The sequence below is a fragment of the Micropterus salmoides genome, unplaced genomic scaffold, assembly GCF_014851395.1.
Source record: "Micropterus salmoides isolate LMB-PRFRI ecotype aquatic unplaced genomic scaffold, ASM1485139v1 Ms_hic_scaffold_11, whole genome shotgun sequence".
In the NCBI taxonomy this organism is placed as follows: domain Eukaryota; kingdom Metazoa; phylum Chordata; class Actinopteri; order Centrarchiformes; family Centrarchidae; genus Micropterus; species Micropterus salmoides.
This window is the reverse complement of record NW_024040152.1, coordinates 27,861,283-27,885,656: the sequence shown is the minus strand read 5'-3', so window position 1 is coordinate 27,885,656 and position 24,374 is coordinate 27,861,283. Positions and strand designations below refer to the sequence as shown.

The following is a 24,374-nucleotide window of genomic DNA, read 5'->3' as shown; positions in this document are numbered from 1 at the left end:
TGTATCTAATGACTTTCTTCATGTCCCTGTGTCAGCTCTAAAGGAGAAGAGGACAGAGGTTGTGGCCCAGCTAAAGCAGCTGCAGTCAGAGACGGAACCCATTGTGAAAATGTTTGAGGACCCGGAGACAACAAGGCAGATGCAGTCCACTAGGTAAAGCGTGTTTTAAAAAAAAAAAACAAGAGTAGTATCTTTTCTCCTTATTTAAGTATTACCCTTAAATTGTTTTTTTTTAAGTAAGACATAATCAGCCTTAGTGAGGTTGTGAATTTTATTGGTGGTCTTACCTGTCATGATTAGTAGAACATGTTATTTGAAACCGTAGACGGCCAGCAGCATTGCAAAGGGAAGTCCATGGAACTTCATTTTGAATAAAAAATGTATTTAGCCTTTTCAGGGCTTTTGCTGAGCAAAGACAGAAGTCAGTAGACGGACGCAAGATGTTGTGGTTAACTTTATTTAGACTGTTTTGTCATCTACAGTGATTAAAATACTTTGGTCATACTCAATCTTGATCCTTTGTTTCTTGGCGAGTGTGTACAGTTAATCAAAAGCATTTTTCAGTTTGTACTGTTTCATTATATTGTTGTAGTTGGGCTGTAGACATTTGCCTATTAAGACAGAGATATGTAGGAACTGTTATGTGAGATGTGAAGTCTGATAATAACAACATTGACTTAGCGCATGTCTGTGTTATTGTTAGTTTCCTGTCAGTGGGATGTATGGAGGAAATATGGAGGAATCATATTTCTGTTTTAAATTATACGTATTTTTTTTCTTCATACCATCGGATTTGTTAAACAATAGGAAACTCATCTGGGGACAATGAAGAAGTTGCTCTCAAGCCAAACAACATGGAACAGTTTTATTCCACTATTATGGTCTAAATAATGCTTGGTGCAGTTGCTTGTTTTTAAACATTATTTCTGGATTAGAGGATCATCCAGTGCTGGAAATGAGTTAATATTTGAACCCCAGTACCTTGTACAATGGGGTTAATACACATTGATCCACAAAGCATTTACAGGGTAATAGAACTTATTGGTCTGTGTACTTTTTATTTTTAACCGTAAGGCCTATATGCCTTACCAGGGTTTATGTGGACAACTACTGAAACCAAGCCTAGCTATCACATTAAATCATGTTAGTACTATATTTATAGACAATCTGTCATTATTAGATACACACTGTGGATTATGATCACCAGTAGGGTGATTTATTTAGTTATTTTTCCTTCTCATTTGTTGGAGCAATGAAAACCTCTTGGGTTTTTGAGTCAACATGCTGCTGATGGCTCCTTGACTTTTTCAGTGCAGAAGGTGGCAGTAATGCTGTACAGACTTTTTCCATGAACATTTGCTACTTGCTGGACATCTCAGCAGATGACTGTTATCTTAATCTCATAATAAGTGTGAAGCAAAATTATTAGATTTTGCTACGACAATATTGTGTGGACAATATTCTTTTACCCGTTTTGTGTCTGTAGAGAAGCATGCATCTGCAGTGTCGTTTGACATTAGTTTGAAAAGTTAAAATTTTTTTAGAGTACTGACATGGATGGTATAGCCAGTGGTTCAGAAATAATATCACTATCTGTGCTCCTGTAATGCAAAGCAGGCTGACATTCCACACTACAGGCAAGTCACCAAGGAGTTTCAAGAGACCATCCTTCATTAACAGAGACAACCTGTCCTGAATCAGTGAAAATCCCCTAGAAACACACACATTTTCAATATGTTGTTCACATATGTTACAGGCAAAGTTATAAAATGCAGTTTGGATACAACAGCTTAGAAGAGCCAGTGAATTTATTTTTATTTTGACGAAGGATACGAAGGCTGTGCTGAGAAGTTACTATTCACTTTCCTCACCAGACATAATTTGTTAGACATGGCTAGCATAGATTTTTAGTAGCCAAACCAAATGTAATAAACAGCCTATCCCACTGTTTCTTCATTTATGTGCAGCTCTTTATTTAGACCAGAAGTGGAAAAATATACCTGAATGGGACTCCAAACACCAGGATGTCAGCCAAATGGCCTCTAACTACAGGAACTGTCCTGCTTTGTTTTTTTGTTTTTTTACAGAGATGGACGAATGCTCTTTGACTATTTGGCAGAAAAACATAACGTAAGTTGGCCTGATTTGCTGACATCTCAGTTCTTCACTGCATTTCTCATGGCTCTTGTGTGAACCCATGGTTGTTTTAGGGGCGAAGTGGGAGGGGCTGGCCGAGCAGGGAAATGCAGAATTACTTCCCAAAACCCTTAACTCATTTTCGGGGTTTGTATGGCTTGCACAAATTCTGCGGACATTTACATTCTGTGGTGAATTGTTAAGAATAAACGGAGTAGCTCGGGACTCGTGGACAGAGCCGCAAGAATGCCGGAGGTTCTATATTTACCGTGATGTTTGGCTTCTTACCCTCCCCTCCATCTGTCCCCTCCCACTCCGGTATCCTGCTGACCTGCAAGCTGTCCTCAGTGCACCTCCACACAGCCCAGGCTTAGGGCCCCTCAGCATGCTGTGGGAAAGGCTTGGGCGGCCCAGAGCACCCACTGCCTTTAACAGTTATACTGAAACTTAGTGAATGGCCTGACGTCAGTGCACGCTGCTGTGAGATACTGGACGGCAGGAAAGGACAGGAAGACAAGGAAGACAAAATGATAGCCCTATATATACACACATGCTTTTCTAATTTAGTTTACATGACCACATCTTACAAAAGTTAAATATTCTCTTGCCAAATACCACTGATATGATATAAAAGTGTTTACTCTACGTTCATTTAGCAGTAGTGTGCCACCACAGCAGGAAACTATGTTGCTGCTTCAAATAAATATGAAACTAAAATTAGATTGGCAATTTAGTTACGATGATCTAAAATATGTTTAGTGTAGCCCAGATGTTTGAGAAGTCATACTTTTACCATGATAACAACACCTTAACTCTGAAACACCGATAGACATGACACAACTGGGATGTCCTTTAGGCGCCACAGCTGCATAAAATTACAGAGCGAACACAATGTTTGATTTGAAAATATGCCCGAGTATTGTTTGACTTGGTCTGACAATGCTTCACATTGTGTCTGTTAGTGATAATGGCTCTCTCATATTTCTCTTGAAGTTTCGTCAGGAGTACTTGGACACGCTGTACAGATATGCCAAGTTCCAGTATGAGTGTGGAAACTACTCTGGTGCTGCAGAGTACCTCTACTTCTTCCGTGTCTTGGTAAGTTTTCAGCTTTTGTCACTGACATTCAACACCAGTTTAACATTAGTAGTGATGTGTGCTGATAACTGTGCACCTTACATCACTTAACAGAGTGTCTGTAGTAGATTTTATATACTGGCTTGAGGCATTTCTCTGACATATTAAAATTGAACATCCCATTATGTTTGCCAGATTGCTATGATTCCTCAAAAGGCCAATGCTTGCATAGAAGAGTAAAGAACACTTAGAAGTAATTGAATGTGAAAAGCTTACGTCATTGCCTATTCAATTCTGTGCACGTCTTTTGTATTAGGAGGACACTAGTGCTCTGAGACTTGAGTAGAATCTTTTACTGGGCCAAGTGATCAGTGGCGGACTGCTTAATCTGTCTGTGGTCTTCTCACAGGGCAGGCCTCAGACAGTTTATTGATTTGAGTGCTGTGGCCAGAGAGTCCCTTGTCACGACTTCTGAGCTTATGTGATGCTAAAGTTATGCAAGGCATCTCTTAGTTAACATCCAGCATGTATGATTTTTGGGGGGAAGGGGGTTCAATGTAAAATGTCCTTAAGAAGGGCTGTCTTTATTAGGCTGTACCTTCTTTCTTGAATTTTAAATGACGAGCTTCGGGAAATAATATAATAAATACTGAAGAGTTTGAATGTCTTAAAAAAATCAGATAATGCTAACAAATGTTTTGCACAGGAAGATAATTATAGTTCAGAGAGTACTGGCAGTATTCTTGTTGGTGCACATGCACACTCCCTATTTCCTCTATAAACAAAGAAGCTTGTTGCCAGGGTTCTGGCATTTCACTCCTCTCCCTTTGCCCTCAGAAATGAGTGAAAGACGAACTCGGTGAATGGGCTAGGTGTAGCTCAACTGCAAGGACTGCTGCCTCTCGTAAGACTTGAAAACCCTTTCAGTGGCCTTGTTGAAAAACCTTTGAGTCACATTAGATAATGTGCTGTTTTAATTGTGTGAAAGGTGCCACAGCTCATCTTTTCAGTTTTGCTTTTTAGATTCTTGAACAAGTGATCCTTGAATGTTTGACTGTTAAGCTTTTCCTTCTGTATTAGGCTAGTCTTTTCTTACAAAAGAAGAAGTAGACTATTACAGGTAGCTGCATCCTTGCAGTAATAAAGTAAACTACTGGTTAGGTTTAATGTGCACACTAGGCGTTTTCAGTAGGGCTGAACAATTAATAGAAATCTTATTGAAATCGCATTTTATTGAATCGTCCTTGCCTACACATCATATTCTAGAGACTGAAGAAAACATCTTTGTTTGGTATAGATCCCTGCAAAAATCACACCATAATTTAATGTTTTAATGTTTATCAATGAAAATTGTATAAAAATGATAATTTCCCCTTGTATCGTAGATTATACCACAATTGCAATATCAGTCAAACTCACTGGCTCATTTCTAGTTGCTTTGAAGCACTGTGCGCCCCTGCAATGTGGTATAATGAGGATTCAGTTAGCGACTCAGATATTTAGAATTTTGCAACATATTCAAGCTTGTGTACTATCCAATGACAACTAGTCACTAGTTTACTCATACTCAGTGATTACATTATTAGCTAGCCCTGTGCAAGCAGCAGCACCTGGGTGGAGTCTGTTGTTGCCTATTCTGAAGCTGCCTTTAAAGTCCCATGCAGAATATCTTTAAGCTTGTAGCCACCCCTATGTTGACTTAGGTTTTGTTCCATTTGAAATTTCCAGTGGAAATCTAGCTGTATTTTGACTACCTTTGGTGTTATCTTGCATCAAGTGTTGGTAAGTTCAACTCAACTGAATGTCTTATAATGATCAGTGGAATCAGCCTGCGTAGTCGGTGGTTTCCAAGTGTCACTCACTCGTCCTCTTTCTTTTGTTTGTCTTTGGTTCAGCATTTAGCTTTGTGGTAAAGCAAGGACTCGTGCCTAAGTCAGCCCTGAAAGAATGGGAAAGAATAAGATCAACATTTTGTCTTTTCATTAAAGCGAAAAACATTAAGACCATCTTTTGTTCCTTTTCTAATTGGCATTTGATACTGCACTGCGTTGCCTCTTGTTTTTCGCATTTCTGACTCTGGCTAGTCATGCACATTCACTATGCTGGAGTGTCCCCCTCCTGAAAGACTTGGCAGTGACTCTGTTCGATGATGAACCCTCTTCGCTACAAACAGCCGTCTTAACCCAAAGCAGTTGGGTATTTTTATTTGATGGGTTTTTCACTGATCTTCTCAAATCTGTCGAGGAAAGAGTTGCATCCGAGACAAGATGACTGGTAATTCACCCAAGATTTCCACTTCCACTCTCTACAAAAAAAATGCATTAAGAAGACTCTTCAAAAGCTTGCAACCCATGTGTCTCACTGTTCCAACAACAGTTGTTTATGGCTTTGCAAGTCATTCTAAATAAACCAAAATTGCTTAAATTGGGGTATGTTGTTCGAGGTCCAGCATATCTTTTTTTTCTTTTTACCCCTCAAATTGTTAGACCCCTCATTTTAAGTTCCAGCCAGATCAGGCTCTGTAACTAGATATCTGTTGCTTGCACTTGACAATGCAATAGGCTTTTTAGACAGGGGAGGTAGAAATGGATTGCATTAGGGTGAGTCTGTATACTGCTTTACCCCCTCCCCTGTTTTTTTTCTGTGTTTTGTGGACCTCCCACCCTCACAGGCCCCTCTTCTGTCTCTCCCTACCCCATATGGGAGAGGTGAGGCTACATAAAGTCATTTAACGTGGGAAACCCAGTCAATTAAACGAAGGAAGCCAGCCTTGCAAAATCCATGCCTCAGGTCTTGTTACAGTGTGGCCAAGCCCGAAAAGAGCAACTTATTCATATCATCACTTAATGCAGGGATTGAATGTTAAGAATAAAGATTGAGTATCCCGATGGCTCCCCAGCACAGTAAATTTATTGTTGCTGGTCAGTCAGCGAAAATGTGCCCATTTCACAAACCAATGGAAACTTAAGGTAACTGCTGGAAAAACCCAGGTATTGAAACTTTTCTAGCGTGGCCACTAGTGAAAGCCAGACTGTGTGTGTAGAAAGCTACCATAATGACCTGGAGGTCAGCCAAACGGAGCAGGCAGGGACTTCCAAGAGTGGGGAAAAAAATAACAAAACAAAACACTTCAACAGATGAAATGCTGACCTTTATACTGGCAGTGGAGCAAATTTTCTCATGCTGTTATAATACTGATCTTTCTTGTGACTTCTGCAATTAAAGAAATCATTTATAATGGACCTGAGTTGTGCGCTGAGATTAAAGACTCTGACTGGATGGACCATCTTACTGTGTTCTTTTTTTGGGGGCTAGAAGAGGTTTTCCAAATACTTTCCCCTTACCTGCCATCGTCTCATGTTGTAGTACTTTGTTGAAATGTTATCGGAGTGTAAGTGGTCTTTGCCAAGTAAGAAAAAAAACTTTTTATATCCAAAAAATCTTACCAATTTGTGGGGTTCCAGCGGAAACCTGTTCTTTTTTTAGTGTTTCCTCTACTTGTGCATCTGTCGTGTCTCACAGTCCACTTCAGCGGCTGTCCGACGGTGTGCGGGGGTGTGTGGTTAGGATCTAGGTTTCTCTGGCCGCTCAGCAGACACCCACCCTGACTTCCTGCTTGACTCATGTCACTGCGTCTGGTGTTTTGGTGTTATCATGAACTACTGTGGCGCAGAGTTTCCCATGAGCGCTAGGGTGTAGTCCAGTGTCCACTACAGAGTGATTGCCTTGCTGAGGTTCAGAGACATTCTCAACCTGTGTTTCATTACCTGATTCTTTTTTGTTTGTTTTGGTCTGTTCTGGAAATCAGAAACAGTAGTCTGCAACATTTTTGAGAGTGATTATCCTCAAAAGATGTCTTGTTAACGTCAGTTCATATCTCAGCTTAATTACCTTGTGATAACAGCGGTGTTGTCCAGAGGTACAGAAGATAATGGCTGGAGATTATTGCAATTATAATTCCAAAGACTGAAGAGGCAAGGAGTTTGGGGGGGGGGATGTTAACGAAGCAAACCTCACTGGTAATTGTACCACATTTAATGTACACATTAGTCACTATTATTTGGCAGGTTGTTTAATGTTATGTTTAAGTGCCTGACAACCAGCCCAGGACATTTCTTGTTTGTTATTTCTTGCGTTTTCAGTCTCATCACTAAAGCGGCAGTTAGTCTGTCTATGATGAAAAAATGTCCACCACGGGCTAGGGCTGGCCCTGAATATTCAAATATTCGATCACTGGGTACACATGATTCTCAATTTTGGGATTCGAATAATGATTTGTTTTCAGCACACCTGACCTCCAGTTCACATCAAAGGGAAAACAAAATGAAGCTCTGTGGGAGAACTTTTAAACTGAGTGATGACAATGGCAGTGTGACAGTTATGGGGTTTAAGAACATTTAGTAGGCTATTAAAAAAAAGTTAAAAGCAAATTTTACTTAATAATGTGTTACTTTCCAATACCGGAAACGGTGCTCATCCTGTCTGCTCTCCCTGGACCCCCGCCCGGTTAATATATTTCTGTGATCTGTTCTGGACCTGCTCAACTCAGCCTCTCACCCTCTGGGTTCTCAGCTATGGTTCCCTCCTGCTCTGCACTGCAGCCACCAACCTGCTTCTGCAGCATCTAGTCTTCCAGTCTGCCTCGCTCTTCCCCGGCTCAATTTCCGATCACTTCAACCCTGCAATATATATTCCGCTTTTATCTAACTCCAGTCTCCTCCCTCTCTTAGTCCTGCACTAGGGACTATTAGCCTAGCTGCGAGAAAAGTTAAACACAACCCTTTTGGTAATAATAATGTGCTGTTATTATATAGCCTACATGTAAATAAAGAAACAAAGCTCTCTCGCACGCACGCACGCACGCACGCAGATACAAATCAGTGACCGCCATTTGTTATCTCTCCCCTGTCAGGTTTCACCCTCACTCATGTCATTGCCAGAACTTTTTGGGCATTCATCCTTCTGTTGTGCTTTTAATCTATGAAATAAATAGCTGCATATGGTGAAATTACAGCCTGCTAACAGCTGGCGCAACGCAACCAGTAACGCCACCCATACGTTCAACTGAGGCTAGTTGTAAGTCTTAGATGTGCCCATCACAAGTCCAAAGATAGTCAGTTATTATTATGAAATAAAGAGAAGCAAACAAATTTTCTAGGTTGACGAGCTGTGAGCAGTTTTGTATGTAGCCATCAGTGACAAATGTCTCCAGATCATCCTGCCTTTTGCTTTCTGATATAGATTTTTGAAGGAACTTTACAGAACTTGTTATTATTAAACTCCTTCTCCAGCTTGTTCTTTTAGTCTGCCCTCTCTCTGTCCATCCTTGTAGTGACAAAGTTGTATCAACTAAATAAATTAACAGAATATGCCCTTGCGTGATGATGTAGTTTTATCAGCTCATACTGTACACTTTAACCAGCCAGCATTATGCAGCATGTCATACGCAGTGTCACACTTTAGCATACAGTAGATCCTAGTATCTTCTCATAAGGGGATATGTTATGGGGTTGGTGCAGAGTCTCCTGCCTCTTTCAGAGATGCCAAGTGTGTCTGATCCACCCATCAGATTGATTGTCAGGTTGGTGGTCACCTCCTTTTTCACTTAACTGAAGTTGATGGCACAATTTTGGGTTTTTCAGGTATGGAATGTTTTTAATGATTTATTTTTTTGCTGGTGATGTAAATGGGTTTTTTTTTTTAAATACTTGTAGGAATGGATTGGACCAGTGCTGTTGCATGGTATGGCAATGTAAGATTGCAATGGTATGAGATTTTCACAGTATGATATCTATCTCATAAAATATCACCCTTTTCATGGTATATGGTATTTCACCATTAGTCCCCTGTCACTTATATTATGCCATTAGATTATTATTCCTCATACATTAATGTGAAAGTGGGATTTTACTGTTGTTGGTTGGGGTGGAGCTGTTTTCAACTTTTTTTTTTTTTTTTTCATTATCCAACTGCAACTAATAGTTATTTTCATTAGGATTTAATTTTAAATAATATTTCTGAAAATACTGAGAGATGCCGTCACAAGTGCTATAAATAATAGCAAAATAGTCAAAATGCCAAAATACTGCAGGTGCGTGACAGCAGACTGATCCTGTCTGTACCCTCGTCTCACACACACTCACTTAGCCCTGCGAGTCGGGAAAGTTGTGGGTCTGTAAACTGTAAGTTGGAGTTTACTGAGCGGACAGACAAAGCAGATTTGGAGCTGGGATGTGAATTTTTTTTTTAATACATTTATTCGTAAGCGATTACATTTATAAACGGGACACATACTTGAATCTACACAGTGGGATGGGCAGACATGTTGGATGTGTTCCCTACTTTAGCAGCCACTTTGCTCGACATTTTTTACATGTTGGATTTCCATCCTCCAGGACACCATGTTCATTATGTGGATACCCAAAATAATCCCAAGCTTAGTTTTTTTGGGAGGGATGTAGATCAGTTGGGTTGCCTCTCAGATATTTCTCTACTCTGCTGCATTCGTGTTGCTGGTGGCCGAGTCTGACAAGGTTGTTCAGTAGGAAAGCAGATGTGCATGTGCGGGTGAGATTCTCTGTTGGTTTAATTTGTTTTACAAAACTGGTAATTATCAAATATTTATGGTATTATAACCCACAAATTTGATATCGTGGTATAGTGTGAAAATGGATATCGCTGTAACTTTATGGCAATGTCAATAATAGATCTTGCAATCGTGATCCTGTCTTCTGTCTCATACTAGTGAATAAAAGCCAGGATACCTGGGCTTCTGCTGCATCAACTGTGGCCTTTCTTTTGTCCCTTGTGTGTACCCCAACTTTATGTAACCATAATACTAAATTGCTACAATACTGCAAACAAGGCCAATAGCATTTCAAATGCCTGCTGTGGCTATGCTCATATAGTAACCTATGATGCACACATTGAAGTCCATCATTGCTGATGCGCCATCAGAGCTGAGGCCTGTACAGTGGTAATCTGAAAGTAACAAAACTGTACAGTCAACTGCAATGCAGTGGTCGTAGTTTCTAAAACTGCAGCAAATTTGGTTTTATTAAAAGCTAAACAGTCTCTTGTGATCCATTTCTCTCTTTCTGTCAAGCTCCATTCCCTTATGATGACATAATTTAATTCATTTATCCCGCATAAATAAGAAAAGTGACTGCACCGTGCAGCAGTTCCACTGAAGCCAAGCAAGTAGTGGCATGCCCGGCCTCACTGTGTACGGATGCAGATGTTACTAAACAGTGTGCCAACATGTTTAAGGCAAAGGATACCAGTGGTGTAAGGAGACTCTTGATCAGTATTCGGTCTGTCAAGTAATGTGGAAAAACTGTTTCATGTGTTGTTGTGTCGTGTGCTTCAAGTTTTAACATTGTACCGTCTCTGTTTCCAAGGTCCCAGCTACAGACAGGAATGCCCTGAACTCACTGTGGGGCAAGCTGGCCTCTGAGATCCTGATGCAGAACTGGGAGGCAGCCATGGAGGACCTCACCCGCTTGAGAGAGACTATCGATAACAATGTAAATGCCCCACTTCTCAGAATTTGATACCGCATTTAGATTGCCTTACATAGACTCTCATATTGACATTTCACTCTCAGTACAGCTCTGCTGTGGCATTTTATTCCTTACCCACATGCGCTCATCTGACTACTTAAGAACTTGAATTTGAGTAATAAGTGGTTGCCTGTATTTGATTGAAGGGCATTTAGGCAAGAACACTTGTGAATATGTTAGCTTTTATATGACTGTGGCAAAATGTATTTAGAATGTTGATTTTTTTTTTTTTTTTTTTTTTTTTTGTCCATCTCTCCTGGCCTTCTTTTACACTTATCTTCTTTCCTCCTATCTATATTTCTACCTTTGTCCTGTCCAGTCTGTCACCTCCCCTCTCCAGTCTCTCCAGCAGAGGACATGGCTCATTCACTGGTCTCTCTTTGTCTTCTTCAACCACCCCAAGGGCAGAGACAATATTATTGAGCTGTTTCTGTATCAGCCACAGTAAGTAAAATGTATACTATAATATTTTCTTAATTATTTGTTTTAACCCTTCTTTTACCCCATAGGAAATTGCATAACGTTTGCGAGAATACCAGGAGGTAGTTTTAAAGATAAGATCCATTTCCACAAATCAAGGGCTACAGGAAAGGAAGACTACAAAGTTCTGTAACTTGACCCCATGTTTGTAATGAAACCGTTTTGGTTGCTGTAACTTCAAATGTTTCTGTTTTTAACTGAGCTTCAGTAACATAACCTGTCTAAAGTGAATTTAAAGGATAACTACACCCTAAAATTCTCTCCCAGCACATTTTAAAAATGCAACAGCGGAGTCAGAGAGCAACAACTGTAGGAGGCGTTGCCTCATGGCTACGAAGGGTGTGATGGGAGGGTCAGGGTACATGGGGAGAGCGACAGACCGTTGCTCAGTAGAGCTGGTAGTCACAACTAGCCAGGCATGTGTAAGATACTATCAGACTCTCTGATGGAAAGAACAGGAGTCTGGTGGAGCTTTGACGGTCACTAGAAGCACGCTGTGACAGAGTTACTGAGTGGGTACCTGTGTTGTAGTTTGGTAAGTGTCTCTAATGCAACTGCTACCACACACTGGGGGGGTGTCGGTCAACTTGGTATACCTCGAAGTCTTGCCCATTTCATAACTGTTAAGGGTACTTCCAGTTATTTTAAACCTACTTTTACATATTTTGGGATGTAAATGACGTTGTGATGTTCGGTACAATATGTTGTGGGATTGGTCCAGTAGATCGCCTCAGCCGGCAGCACCAAAACGGACTGCAATGGCTGCAGCATAATCCTCGTGGGCAATTGCCCCATCAAAAGTAGGTCCACTAAAAGTGCTTCTTTTTCCACTGACAAAAAGATTGGGATTCTTTCCATAATGTTGTCAAAGACTAAGATCACTTACTCACGTTTCCACCGCAAGTCGCCTCCCGCAAGATTTTAGAGCAAGACTTTTTTTAATTTCTGGTTAAACAAAAAGGATCTTACTACTTAACAAAGAGGATTTGGAGGTCATTCATTTTACTACATTAACTTGATTTAGAGAAAACTATTTGCTTTAATAACGCATTTTTGGGTGGAGGTCTATATCATAAACCCTGCTGGTAATTTTAAAGTGGTTTCAGAAGTGTGTGTGTGTTTTCGTGTGGCCTGTTTACTCTCCAAGTCGAGAACGAGGCCATGTGTATCGCAGATCGGAAACTTTATACTCTGTGTTAAAATTTGCACACCACCTATTTTGATGTCTTTGCTCCCTCCCCCTGTTCTGATTGCAGGCTTGTATAATTGTGCAGATGATTGGGTTCCACAGACAGTATGACAGGCGACCACAACACAGCGCACTCAAATGTCTGGTTCCCTGAATTTTACTCAGTTTTTAATTTTATTGTGGATGATTAAGGAGGCCTGCCCAATAATTACTCATGAAAAGCTCACCCAACCATCTGTGTGGACAAACTGAGGTAGTTTTGTGTGCTTTGCAGATTCACAGTCTAGAAACCTCATGTTTTCCCCACTGAGGCTTGGCTCTTGTTTCCCATCGCTTGACCAGTACTTCCTTTGGCTGAAGTTGGTGACCAGTGGCTGGCCTTCAGCTCCACATATGACCTCCCTTACCCCTACAGTCAGCAGTTGTTGGTTCAAAGCCTTGTTTGTGTACTGTTGACAGACTGCACTGAATTCAGGGGAAACGATGCCCAGTAACTAAGAATGATACAGGTGCAAACGGGGCAAATACTGCAGCAGTAATATATCCTGAGTCACTTGATTGTCTTTATCACTTGTTCAAGTGTTCCGACATGATTTTCTTTTCCACACGAGCTGTGAAATGGGACCTTGTTACCCCGTCCTTCTTCTGTGTTGTCCCGCAGCCCTCCTTGAACAGAGGAAATTTGAGCCCATGCTTGGTTTTTTTTTTTGGCTACATGGCTCAGTAGCATCTTCAGCAAACCAGTGCAGTGACGCTTGTTGCCTCAAAACTAAAAAAAAAAAGAAGAAGAAAACAGAAAAGGATGAAGTCCCCTAAGTGGGGTAGGGTGAATGCCCCCCAGATATGGTACTGTGACTCATTCAAGATTGCTTGGTATTGGAGCCCCCCTGGAGAGTGAGTAGGTGTAAGTTAATCAGGAACACAGCATGGAGCATTGCGGTCTTTCACGGTAGTCAAGCAACTACAAAGGGAGCCAGAGAGCGCTCCAAACCAGGCTGCCGACGGCTGTTTTTAGACTCAACATGACTGCTGCCACAGGTCCCCTGTCCTCTTTTTTTGATTGTTTCAGCTAATTAAACGGTTGTTTGCTTGCTCTCTCTCTCTGAGCATGTGTTACTCCCTCAATTAAATAATGATTCACAATTGGAACAAAGCTGTTAGCTGAATCTAATAGCTAGCTTAAGAGAGCCGTGGTTGAATGTAACAAAGTAGTCTACAACTACTCAAGTTCTGTACTTTAGTACAGTTTTAGAGTTTAGAGAGTATATGATGATACTTTCTAATTCAGCAATTGATTGATACTGAACAGACAGTACTGATGTTTATGTCACTATTTTATTTTTATTGTCAGTGTTCATTTGTAGAATTGGTGACAATGTACTTGTTAAATTATTTTACATGTTAAAGAACATTAAACTTCTGTAATAAATGTTATTTGTTTAAAAAAGCAGCCGACTGAGTACCTTTTTGGGTATTCATATCGGTACAATACACATAGAAAAGGTTTATTTTCATTTCAGCTCAAAAATGTAATATCTGCCACCTTATTGTAATCTGTGAATTTTTCCAACTCTGTTTTGGTGTCTAAAATCCCATAGCAGTCGGGCTCTAGTGCAGACCTTACATGTTTGTGTTTTTCACAGAACACTGTCTCCAGAGTTGGTGTGGGATTAGAATCAGCCTGTAACAGCGTCAGGTCTCTTGTGTTCAGCCCTTAGCCAGTTGACCTGTGGTTGAAACATCAGTCCCTGATGGATTGGGTTTCAGCTACTGGGCAGGTCCCTGCTCACTGATCTACATCATCTTGCCAGGGTTTCCTTTTCCTCCTGCCTCTTACAGGACACTAATGAAAGAGACTGCTTAAAGCTGGGACTCATGTCCAGAAGTGAGCGTCCTGTTAGGACATTTATCTGTTTTAGCTGCAAAGTCTTGTTCTCTGTCCTGAATGCCAGGAGCCCAATAGGCAGCCAAAATGTTATATTATGTGTCCTTGTAAAGATCATGTCTTTGCTTACATCAGTCTGATAAGTGAGTTAATAAGTTTATCCTCCCTCATTCCAGATACCTCAATGCTATCCAGACTATGTGCCCGCACATCCTGCGTTACCTAACCACAGCAGTCATTACAAACAAGGATGTCCGTAAGCGTCGGCAGGTTCTGAAGGATTTGGTGAAGGTCATACAGCAGGTATCAGACTTTTCATTTTCAGCTCTTGCCGTTTTTAGAAAGTGCACACACAGTTATCAGGTCATTGCTTATAGCACATACAGGCTTTGAAGGATGAGTAACTGACCATGTAACCCAGTAGCACTGCAAACACTTCCTTTTAAGTGCTCGGTGTGTGTATAAATGAGTCCAAGCTGGAAAAGCCGTGAACCCGCCACCTCTGATGAAAGGTACTGAATTGACCAGCTGTTATGTACTGGTGTCTTCTCATCCAATGACAGTAGCTGCTGCAGAGATCTAAGCACTGTCTTGGTGGGTTGTAGTAATCACTAAAACATGTGCTCATGCTCTCTGCTCTGTGGCCTCAGGTCAGGTTGTGATGATTTGGAACTGTTCAGAATGTGTTTTCTCTCAAGTTCTTTAAATTGTTATGCTTATTTAGCTGTTGTGCCAAGCAGGTGGGCATTTTCGTCTGTGTATGCTGATATTGGTGATTTCTGTTTGATTGAAAAAAACATTAATCAGATGTTTGTTTTTTTTCAATCACGCGTACATTTCATATTATTTATATCTAAGTATATGCCTGCTTTATTCTATTCATCTTAACATGGTCAAACATTGCCTTTATTGAAAATGTTAACTTTAAACTTTGATACATAAACATGTAGATGTATTTGGGCATAATTGATTTTATTTCCTTTTTTCAGGAATCTTACACCTACAAAGATCCAATTACAGAGTTTGTGGAGTGCCTGTATGTGAACTTTGACTTTGACAGTGCTCAGAAGAAGCTCAGGGAGTGTGAGTCGGTGAGTAACCCCTTCAGTAACCTCAGCAAAACTCATTTCAACCTTTTTGTTGCAAAACTATGAGAATCAGTGGTTTATTCTACATCTACGTGACGATATAGAGGTCCGCTGAGGACCTCGGCTTTGCAGGTCAAACTCATGAACTTTAACACAGAGTATCATAGTAAACACAGTAATCATGTGATCTGTCTGACCTTTTGCCTGATCACTCAGCGTTTCTATTAGCTGGACTTGTGCGTGGGCCCGGTACAGACAGAACAGTGATGTTCTGTGCCTCGTATCATACTGTCAGATAGAGGTCCTCTTGGACACTGTGTGACTCAGGCTTCTGTCAGATGTTACTATGGCCTATAATTAACCCATCAGGCTAGTAGTTAACATTAAAGCTTTTATAAGCAGAAGTCTCTGCAGAGGCGTGCAGACACTCGCCATTTGGGGCATTTAAATTTTGGTTTTCAATGATGACATGTAACCTAGTAGAATGAGTAGTATTGTGTGAGTCCCTCTGCAATCAGAAGATAGTGGGCTTTTGGGGTGGGGCGCCTTTTAAGAGGTAGGAGCTAAAACAGCTTGTTTCCGACAGAGGATGAACTGAGGGGCTGCATAAAGGGCCACTATAGGATAAATAAGGATTTTTATTTTTAACTGTGAATGCAAAGCTACTCGAGTGGAACCCCAGAATAAAAATGTTGAGCTGGAAATAAGCATAATAGGTCCCCTTTAAGAAACAAGCAGTACTTGCAGGCCAAGAATGCATACTGACAAGGATTGAAGAGAGATGACGCTATTTGGTGCGTAGCTGTGTCCTCTCCATATCCATACATGGGCATCTCTAATATTTTCTACACCCAATTTTATATCATTGATGTCTCAGTATAATTCAATACAATTCAACACCACCACAAACTACTCCCTTAAAAAAATTAACACATCACCTCCTTAAAACTGTTTCAGCAGAAACTGAACATTATGAAGTAGAAGTTATGGTACAAGTTGGGCTGCAGCTAACGATGATTTTAGAACTCAAAGCTTTCAGAGATTATTTCATCGATGCATCGTTTGAGAAGTACTTGTGCTTGGTGGCGGTGTCTCCAAAGAATTTGCATCGATGCTTTTTGGTAATCTAATTAATCAGTTTAATCGATTATTCGTTTCAGCCCTTGGCTGTTGTATTAGAGTTTAATTCTTCTAAAATCAAACAAGTTTAATTATTTTAAAATCTTTTAGGAATTCCTCAGTGTGTTGTATATAAATTTCAAATGCTGCCACCATGGTTTACTGTGTAGCATATTTTGACATATTGCGCAATGCAAGTCACAGACAGTGGGTGGACACAATAACAGGAATGCCTGTACAACATAATGATAGATAATGTGTAACATTGATGGCATACGGCCAACTTTTATTTTGAGGGGCTGGTCAGATTCTGGGGACACATTCACTGCACAGTAATGAGATTTAGAGAGAGAGCAGGTGTTGTGCTATTTGTATATTTTGCATTACTTGATCTCTTAGTTCATTCTTTGCCTGCACACTGTAATTTGGTTTTCCCAGATGACTTGATAATTTGGACCTGCAGAGGAATAAAAGGCAAAACTTAGGGTTATTTGGCCCCTTTTTCGTCTTTTGCCTCTCGACGATAAACCTTCAAAATGAAGAACATCTGGCCTGATCAAATGGCGCTTTCCCAGGAGTAAAAGTTTATAAATCATGTCAGCGGTTTACTTATGGTTCCGTTTCGTTGTTACCTATTTTTGAGCTAATACGAAGAGTCTTCAGCTTTCCAAATCCCTATTTAACAAATGAGGAAGTTAAAACCAAACTCACTTGGGCCGAGTTGTTTTTCTAAGCTATTTCCTCAACAAATCTGCACAAATTCCAAAAATGTTCCAAGACAAAATTTGATTTTTCCTGTATTAAGGCCTCCAGGGGCCATCTCCAAATTATGACATGTACTATCAACAATATTAGAGCTGCGTCCTATTTCAGACATTACACACTCCCTCAATCACCGACCTTGTTAAACACTTGCACACACTGTTTAGGAACTCTGTTGCTTGGTCTTGACCTCGTCTCGTGGGGTTCTGTTTACAGAGAGACTGCTGTGGTTGAAACAGATGCTCAGTCCCAACTACCTCTCAGGTCACAGCCCAAGTTATTCCAGGTGCTTTTAGCACTGACCTACCTGTCAGTCTTATCAGAGCATGTCCAGTAACCACAAAAGGCCTCTATTGACCCAGTTCTGTTCACAAGCGAGTTTAGCAAGGTGGGTGGTTCAAAACATGTTTAACGGCACCTTTAATTCATTACCTGTGAGGGTCTGCAAACATTTTCCGAAAATGGTCTTGTTTGAAGTCAGTTATGCAGTTTTTTTCCCCCTGCAGAAATTCGCACACACGCCTTCAAAAAGCACATTATTTCAGAGGTAAAGGGATGTTTCACAGAATGTGGAGTGATGTAATATGAGGTAAATGGATACCCCATTGGGATGGGCTCTTGTCTTGATGAGCATTTGTAATGCGTCAATTTTGTGCGATTGAGTAGAGTGGCAACCATCTATTTACTGATTGCTGTAATACCAAGATGTGGGTATTGTTTTCAGCTCTGCTGTCTTCAGTTCACTGTACCCTGCACAATACTTTGAGCCAAGTGCTTTGAAATGGGGGGTTTAGCTCAGTTTAAATTGTCCTGTTAAGGCTGTACAGGTTTCTTTTTTTTTTTTTCCTTTTTTTTTGTTTCTTTCCTACTCCACCCGAATCTGCAATCACTGTCAGATGTTAGATTCTTGCATGTTAAAGAAAGAAAAGTATAGGCCAACCTATAGTCAGGCCCTCAGATTGTGCATAAAAGGGCTTCAAGTCCCTTTCAGAATTTGTTTAAGCTTTGTGGTCTGAATCCCAAATGACAGTAATTAGGGCACTTAACTGTTCAAAGTTTATCAGCCTTAGATAAGCGTTGTCATGGCTGAAATGTGCGTTGCCTGATAGCACCATGTAGTTGGGATTTATTCAAGTAGAACTCTAGGCAGATAACTGCTTTCTAAGATTAAACAAATAAAGAGCTGGTAATTCTTAGATGACTTTTGAAGACTGAGGTCTATGATGTGAAATAGCGCTCAATGGAGAGTTGGAATGCAGCAAGCACTGAGAAAGGGGAGCATTTCACACAGTGGTACCTCAGGGGCCATAGCTGGGTCATGAACATTTAAAGTAGATGAATCGGCCATATGCAGCAGTGTCAAAGAGTCCAAGCAACGCTGTATTTCTTATTGTAACAAGCCACAGGTGATACTGTGTGTATGGACGGCTGAAAAGACTTTCTCTCAACTGTGAGTTTATTTGGACTGGCAATGCTACAGTTGTTGAATGTCTGTAGCTGTGAAATTTGGCGACCCTGCACAGTGGAGTTGACACTGAGTAAGCAGACCAGATGACTGGTGATAAGTCACAGACAATGTGGTCATCTGTGGTTGATTCTGTTCTTACTGTGTTTGTCTCATGTGGTGGTTGTAGAGGTCAAAGATTTGTGGTTGACTTGAAGCACCTTGCAGGGCCTGGGAGAACTACCGTGTAGAGGGAACTTTTATCTTTTAAAACGTTTGCCAAAACAAACCTTTAGGTAACGGAAATGTAGCCACTATGGTCCTCCCATGTTGACTGTATCAGAAGTGAATTGGAATTTGATTTTTTTTTTTTTTAATAAGACATGAATTCCTGGAAGAAGGGTGATGCTACATGCTACACTCGTGACTTTCCATTGCTGCTCAATCTGAAGGTCCCAACTTGATTGTCTGAATGAGACTAAGAAAAGCTCTCACTTTTCTCCGTATTTAAGTTTTGAACCTGATGTAACAGAAACTTTGAGGGAGATGTAAAAACACAAACACCCCTTTGTTTAATATTTCCACTGCTCTTATGTAACATGCTTTCTGTCTCTTAGGTTCTTGTGAATGACTTCTTCCTGGTGGCTTGCCTGGAGGACTTCATTGAGAATGCCCGCCTCTTCATCTTTGAGACCTTCTGCAGAATCCACCAGTGCATCAGCATCAAGTTAGTCACTCACTACAATTCAGACAAAGTGAAACTAATATTCGCGAGTTGAAGTTCTCGTTGTTGATGCTGTATGTGGGCGCTACAATTGCTTTTAAAACCTGACCATGTTGCTTGGCGAAATTCAGACAGACATCTCTTAAGACTAACAGGAAGTCCTATTTGCTGTCACTAGACTTTGTAAGCAGTTAGTAAACAGGAAGTAAGAATGTGGGTTTAGTGATTAGCGGACTTTTCCTTACAGATAAGTGTTTATTGCCTCTTCCACACACAGCCATGCTGACCCCACACATCTTAAGTATTGTGGGGTTTAACTGCTTCAAGGTCTCCACAGGTTGCTCTACTCACGAAACTTTTAAGACCACCTGTCCAAGGCCAATTCATGGACAGTTTTCTCCCAGGATGAGGTCAGGGTTTAGATTGCCTGAGATGTTCCCAGCTGCTGTAACAGGCAGGAACGTTTCAGCTCCGTTTCTTTTGGGGAATAGAGGTCAGAGGGTTTTGTAGGTCTCTATTGACTCCTGGTTTAAAATTCTGTGTAGTTACATTAAAATAAAATTGACCTTGGATGCCTCCCCAAAACCAAGAAATTTAGTCAATGCTAATTATAGTGAGCATTAGTGGAGAGAGAAAAAACAAGATTATAGTAATTGGCTGCAATTAAGAGAGATTATAGGATTTGGCTGCCTCTTTACATCAATTTTAGAGAGCGACAAAGATCACCCCTCAGCCATTAATCCTCATCTTTGTAATGGTGGATTTTGCTTGTTGCTGTATCTAATCTGATATTAAGTAATGCATATGTTATTCTTTTGTTTATAATGTTCTTCACTAATCTACAGTACAAACTTCCCACTGCTTTCAGGAAGCTGTATTCATAATACATTGCCCCTCAGGCATATTGTGAATGCTGATGATGTCTACATATTAAATATGGTCCATGAACAGGGAACAAATTACTTCTGTTGACACGAAAATGATTGCATTGACTGTTATATAGAGCTGTGGAGGCCTGTAGTCAAGGTTGAACCGTGGAACATGATCAGGCCCTGTCGAAATCTCCAGTTGCAGATTGTCTGGAATTGATTAGGAGTCCTGGTTCTTTTTGGCAGACTTACTGCAATTGGATCCATTTACTTGTTAAAGACCACAAAGGTTAGTGGTAACACTGAAAGAGGAAGTCAGTCTGTGATTTTTCTGTTTTCCACCTTTTTCTGTGTGTCAGGCTCTCAGTTTTGTTGAGGTTTTTAAAGCAGGATCACGCATCAGGAGCAGTGTCGGGGGTTTCCGTGTTTATTTTTGGTAGTGTTATGACGATGGACAGAACATGTCTAATTTTGAAAGACACCCAAATTCCAAGTCATTAGTCCTCTACCCAGAAGCCCTGAGCACCCATGCGTGGACTCAAATGAATTTGATGACTGTTTTTAATGAGGACATTTTTACAGCTGTTGGCCATGATGGTTTCACAGATATTTAGCTCGCCTTTTGCCCACAGCTCGGGACACAAAAGTAGACCAGGAATTTGTGTAATTGAGTTATTTTATACAATAAAAGCTTATCTAAAAGGTACTATAGGCAGTGAAATTGTGATTCAGCCTGAACTAGTAATTGCCTACACACACACACACATCCTTTTGTCTAGACTTTTCAGTGTCCTGAGTGTGTGTGTGTGTGTGTGTGTGTGTGTGTGTTTCCAATTTAGCTTTGTTTTCCTTTGTTTCATTTACAGAGTTTTATTTCCTTAGTACGTCCGTAAATGCTTTGTGGCGAGACCCTGCTTTGACCTCAAATGCACACTTGTCCTTTTGACATTTTGAGTAACTGCTTTAGACACATGATCATTTGAGCAGTTTTCCCCCTCATTATGAGATTGTATTTGTACACAACTGCTCACTGGTAGTTGGAAAAGAGTGTCTCGTGTATTTGGATGTAACACTGAAGATCTTTCCACCTCACAATTGAGTCATTAAAAAGACCACACGATCATTTCGGTTTCCCTGAAAAATCTATTTTACCCCAAGCCGAAAGCGAGGTTGCTCCAAATGGCATGGAGTCTCCCAAACGCTATCATATGTTAGTGTTTAACAATGCATTCATTTTACACCAGCCTGTTTAAAAGGGGGCTACTTTTGAGAAAGATCCCCCCACCCCACCAATCCTCCTCTTTCCTCTAACAGAGTTAGACCCCAATGCCTGACCCTTCTCTTCAAGTGTGAGGTTGGTATTGAGACCCAAAGGAGTCCCCTAGCCTGAAGTCGAAAGCTCAAGAGCCAGAGTAAGCAAGGGGTCGAAATGTAAGTGATGCCAGTCATGGAGGCTGTCTGCTTGGCTTAAGGGCCAAAGCATGTCAATAGTGTAGTGTTTCGGTTTATTTTTTTTATTTTTTTTTACATTTACTTTGAGGTTTAAGACGTAGGGGTGGCTGCTGTACACCTCACAGAGAGACAATGAGATAAGGTCACCCTCCTCTGATATACAAATGTCCTTCCTGGGAGGAAAACATTGCCAGACTTCTTTTAGAAATTAGATTAGTGGACTTCGGCTGGTACAGGACCAGGCCCTGGGCCTTTTGGGGCACTCTCTGTTCCTGTGTTATTCTCCACAGATCACGTTTAGAGGGGTTAGGGGTTAGTTCAACTCCCCGGTGAGGAAACCAGATCATGTTTGCTTTGACCATCATATCTGACCTGGACTTGACTGACATGTGCCCCCACTTAACTGGATTGCCAAACAAAACACCCAGTACCCCTGCGCAGCAATCACTTAATCACACAGGTAAAATCGGAACCGCTAACAAATTTCATTCAAATTTGCCTTTGATTACTTGATTGATAGGTAAATAAGTGAAGGGTGTTTCTGAATGTCATAGAGGGTGATGGACTGGTGCTCCTAACAAGTGTTGACTATTCTTGTAGTTTTACACTGCTGTAGAGCAAGATACGGGGTGGACATATCACAAAAACACGTACCTATAAACCTGCAATGCTATATGTATATACTTTATGTGAAGCCTATATAGTATCCAGTATTTGTTGACTGTGAGCCAGGTGCTAATTCAACTTGATACTAATTTTTGATGCAGTAGTTTGAGTTGCATCAAATTCCATTATATTGCATTATAATCCAAATAACACAAAGTCAAATCTAAATCTTTAATGATTAAGCTATCAATATGAGCCATAACCATTTTGTCAGTGTGCCATTTGCTCTACATCAGCAACATTAAGGCCAGCAGACTAAAATCCTTGATGTTAACGGCGTCAGTCTGTGATGGCCGACATGTGTTATCTATCAAAACCTAAACTTGCGTCATTAGACAGCTGACACTTTTCCAAACTTGTTAGGTTACCAGTAATGTTCCATAAGAGCAATTTCATTGTCAAGCATCATTTTCTCCAGGTTTTGATGACCTGAAGTGTAATCAGCCTAGTTTGTTAGTGTGAGTGACAGGCTGGTCAGCCTCTCTGTATCCCTTTTCTCTCCTCTGGGCTGCTGAGACGCACATGAATTGACTGGTGCTTCACTATCTCTTCACCTCTGTCACTTCACAGCAGTGAAAGTGTAGAAATATGCACTGTCACTTGGAGACCAAACCCGTATGCTGAGGTAATGCTTTTATTTGTTGTTTATGCTTTTAATGCCCCATCCAGACACTGACATCATTACACTTCCCTTCTTTATGTGGTTTTGCCACCATTTGACCAACATTCGTGGGTTAGAAAGTGGTAGTCATTTTCTTGAAGAGAAAAAAAAAGTACAAAACTTGAGTAGAGACATACATCATTACAAATCCCAAATAAGATTACTTTACACCAAAAGAATGTCTTAAATTTAATTCAGAGAGATCGGCAGTTGAAATCCGTAATAGTGGTGGTGGGATCTGTGTTTACCGAGCCATGGCGTGAGAAGTGGTGTGGTCTGGGCAGATTGTAGCTTAATCACTAAAGGAGTCTCACTCAGTGTGATTAATGGACCAGGAAGTGATAATTAGTAGAGTAAATTGTTTTTATGTAGGCCTTATAACCCCTATTATTTTGTATAAACACACACAATGACACATTGGTACCCACATGGGGGGGGGGGGGGTCTTTGCCTTTTGAGATGAGAGGTAGGGTTGCTGTAGTAATTGTGGGTAGTGCACAGAGGGGTTGAGGATATTTATTGGGGCCCTTTTTTATATGAGATGTGGTGGGCGTGGAGGGTCAGACAGAAGGAAGGGGGCAGGAAGCGTTGGGGGAAGGAGTTTAGATGGGGGGTATCAAGGGGGTGGTGGTAGGGGTCTAGTTATTTTGAAAGCCACAAGGAAAGCCAGCTGCAAAGGGGAAAGCTTTGGATCAAAGTATGCCAGCCACCCTCATACCTCCCTCTGCTGTGACACATCCATGTCTAACTATATCAAAGAGCAGGCCAGTCTCCAACCTGGCTTTAATTTTGAGGGACAGTCACTATATGGACCAGTGTGTCATGACGAGCTTTAGCAGCCAGGTGGGGATTGTGTCCTGCAAGAGGTACAAAAAAAAAGGATAAGTAACCACAGGGACTGACAACATGTGGTAGTCCCAGCACTTCTAATTGAGTTATTTTTCTAAGTCTGTAAATCAAGCTCCCATTAGTAAAGGACCATTAGAAGTGTTTTTGAGGTGTGTGCTTCATGTTTTATACCTTTTTTATGTTATGTATATTGGCCAATTATTAGCACAGTCAGTTGAAACTACCAGCTAGTCACTTGGCACCTAATGTGCAACATCTGTCATAACGTAGTGCAGTGATGCTATTACATAGGATTTCATGAATACATCGGCACGTTCAGACAGCAGCCCACTTTAGTTAAAGTAACTGTTTGCAAAGGATTGGTCTGACCCAGGAACCAACCAATTGCAGAGATTGTGATTTAAATGAGTC

General features: G+C 40.8%; 1 protein-coding gene across 1 annotated transcript in view; it reads left to right on the top strand.

Moving 5' to 3' along the window:
• eif3ea (eukaryotic translation initiation factor 3, subunit E, a) overlaps positions 1-24,374 on the top strand; it is a 31,641-nt gene that overhangs the window by 1,653 nt on the left and 5,614 nt on the right. The window contains exons 3-10 of the mRNA XM_038712091.1: positions 36-153; positions 2,088-2,130; positions 3,130-3,234; positions 10,614-10,739; positions 11,095-11,219; positions 14,506-14,632; positions 15,319-15,420; positions 19,360-19,469. Of these exons, the coding sequence (XP_038568019.1) occupies positions 36-153; positions 2,088-2,130; positions 3,130-3,234; positions 10,614-10,739; positions 11,095-11,219; positions 14,506-14,632; positions 15,319-15,420; positions 19,360-19,469 (856 nt within the window). The remainder of the gene's footprint in view (positions 1-35; positions 154-2,087; positions 2,131-3,129; positions 3,235-10,613; positions 10,740-11,094; positions 11,220-14,505; positions 14,633-15,318; positions 15,421-19,359; positions 19,470-24,374) is intronic.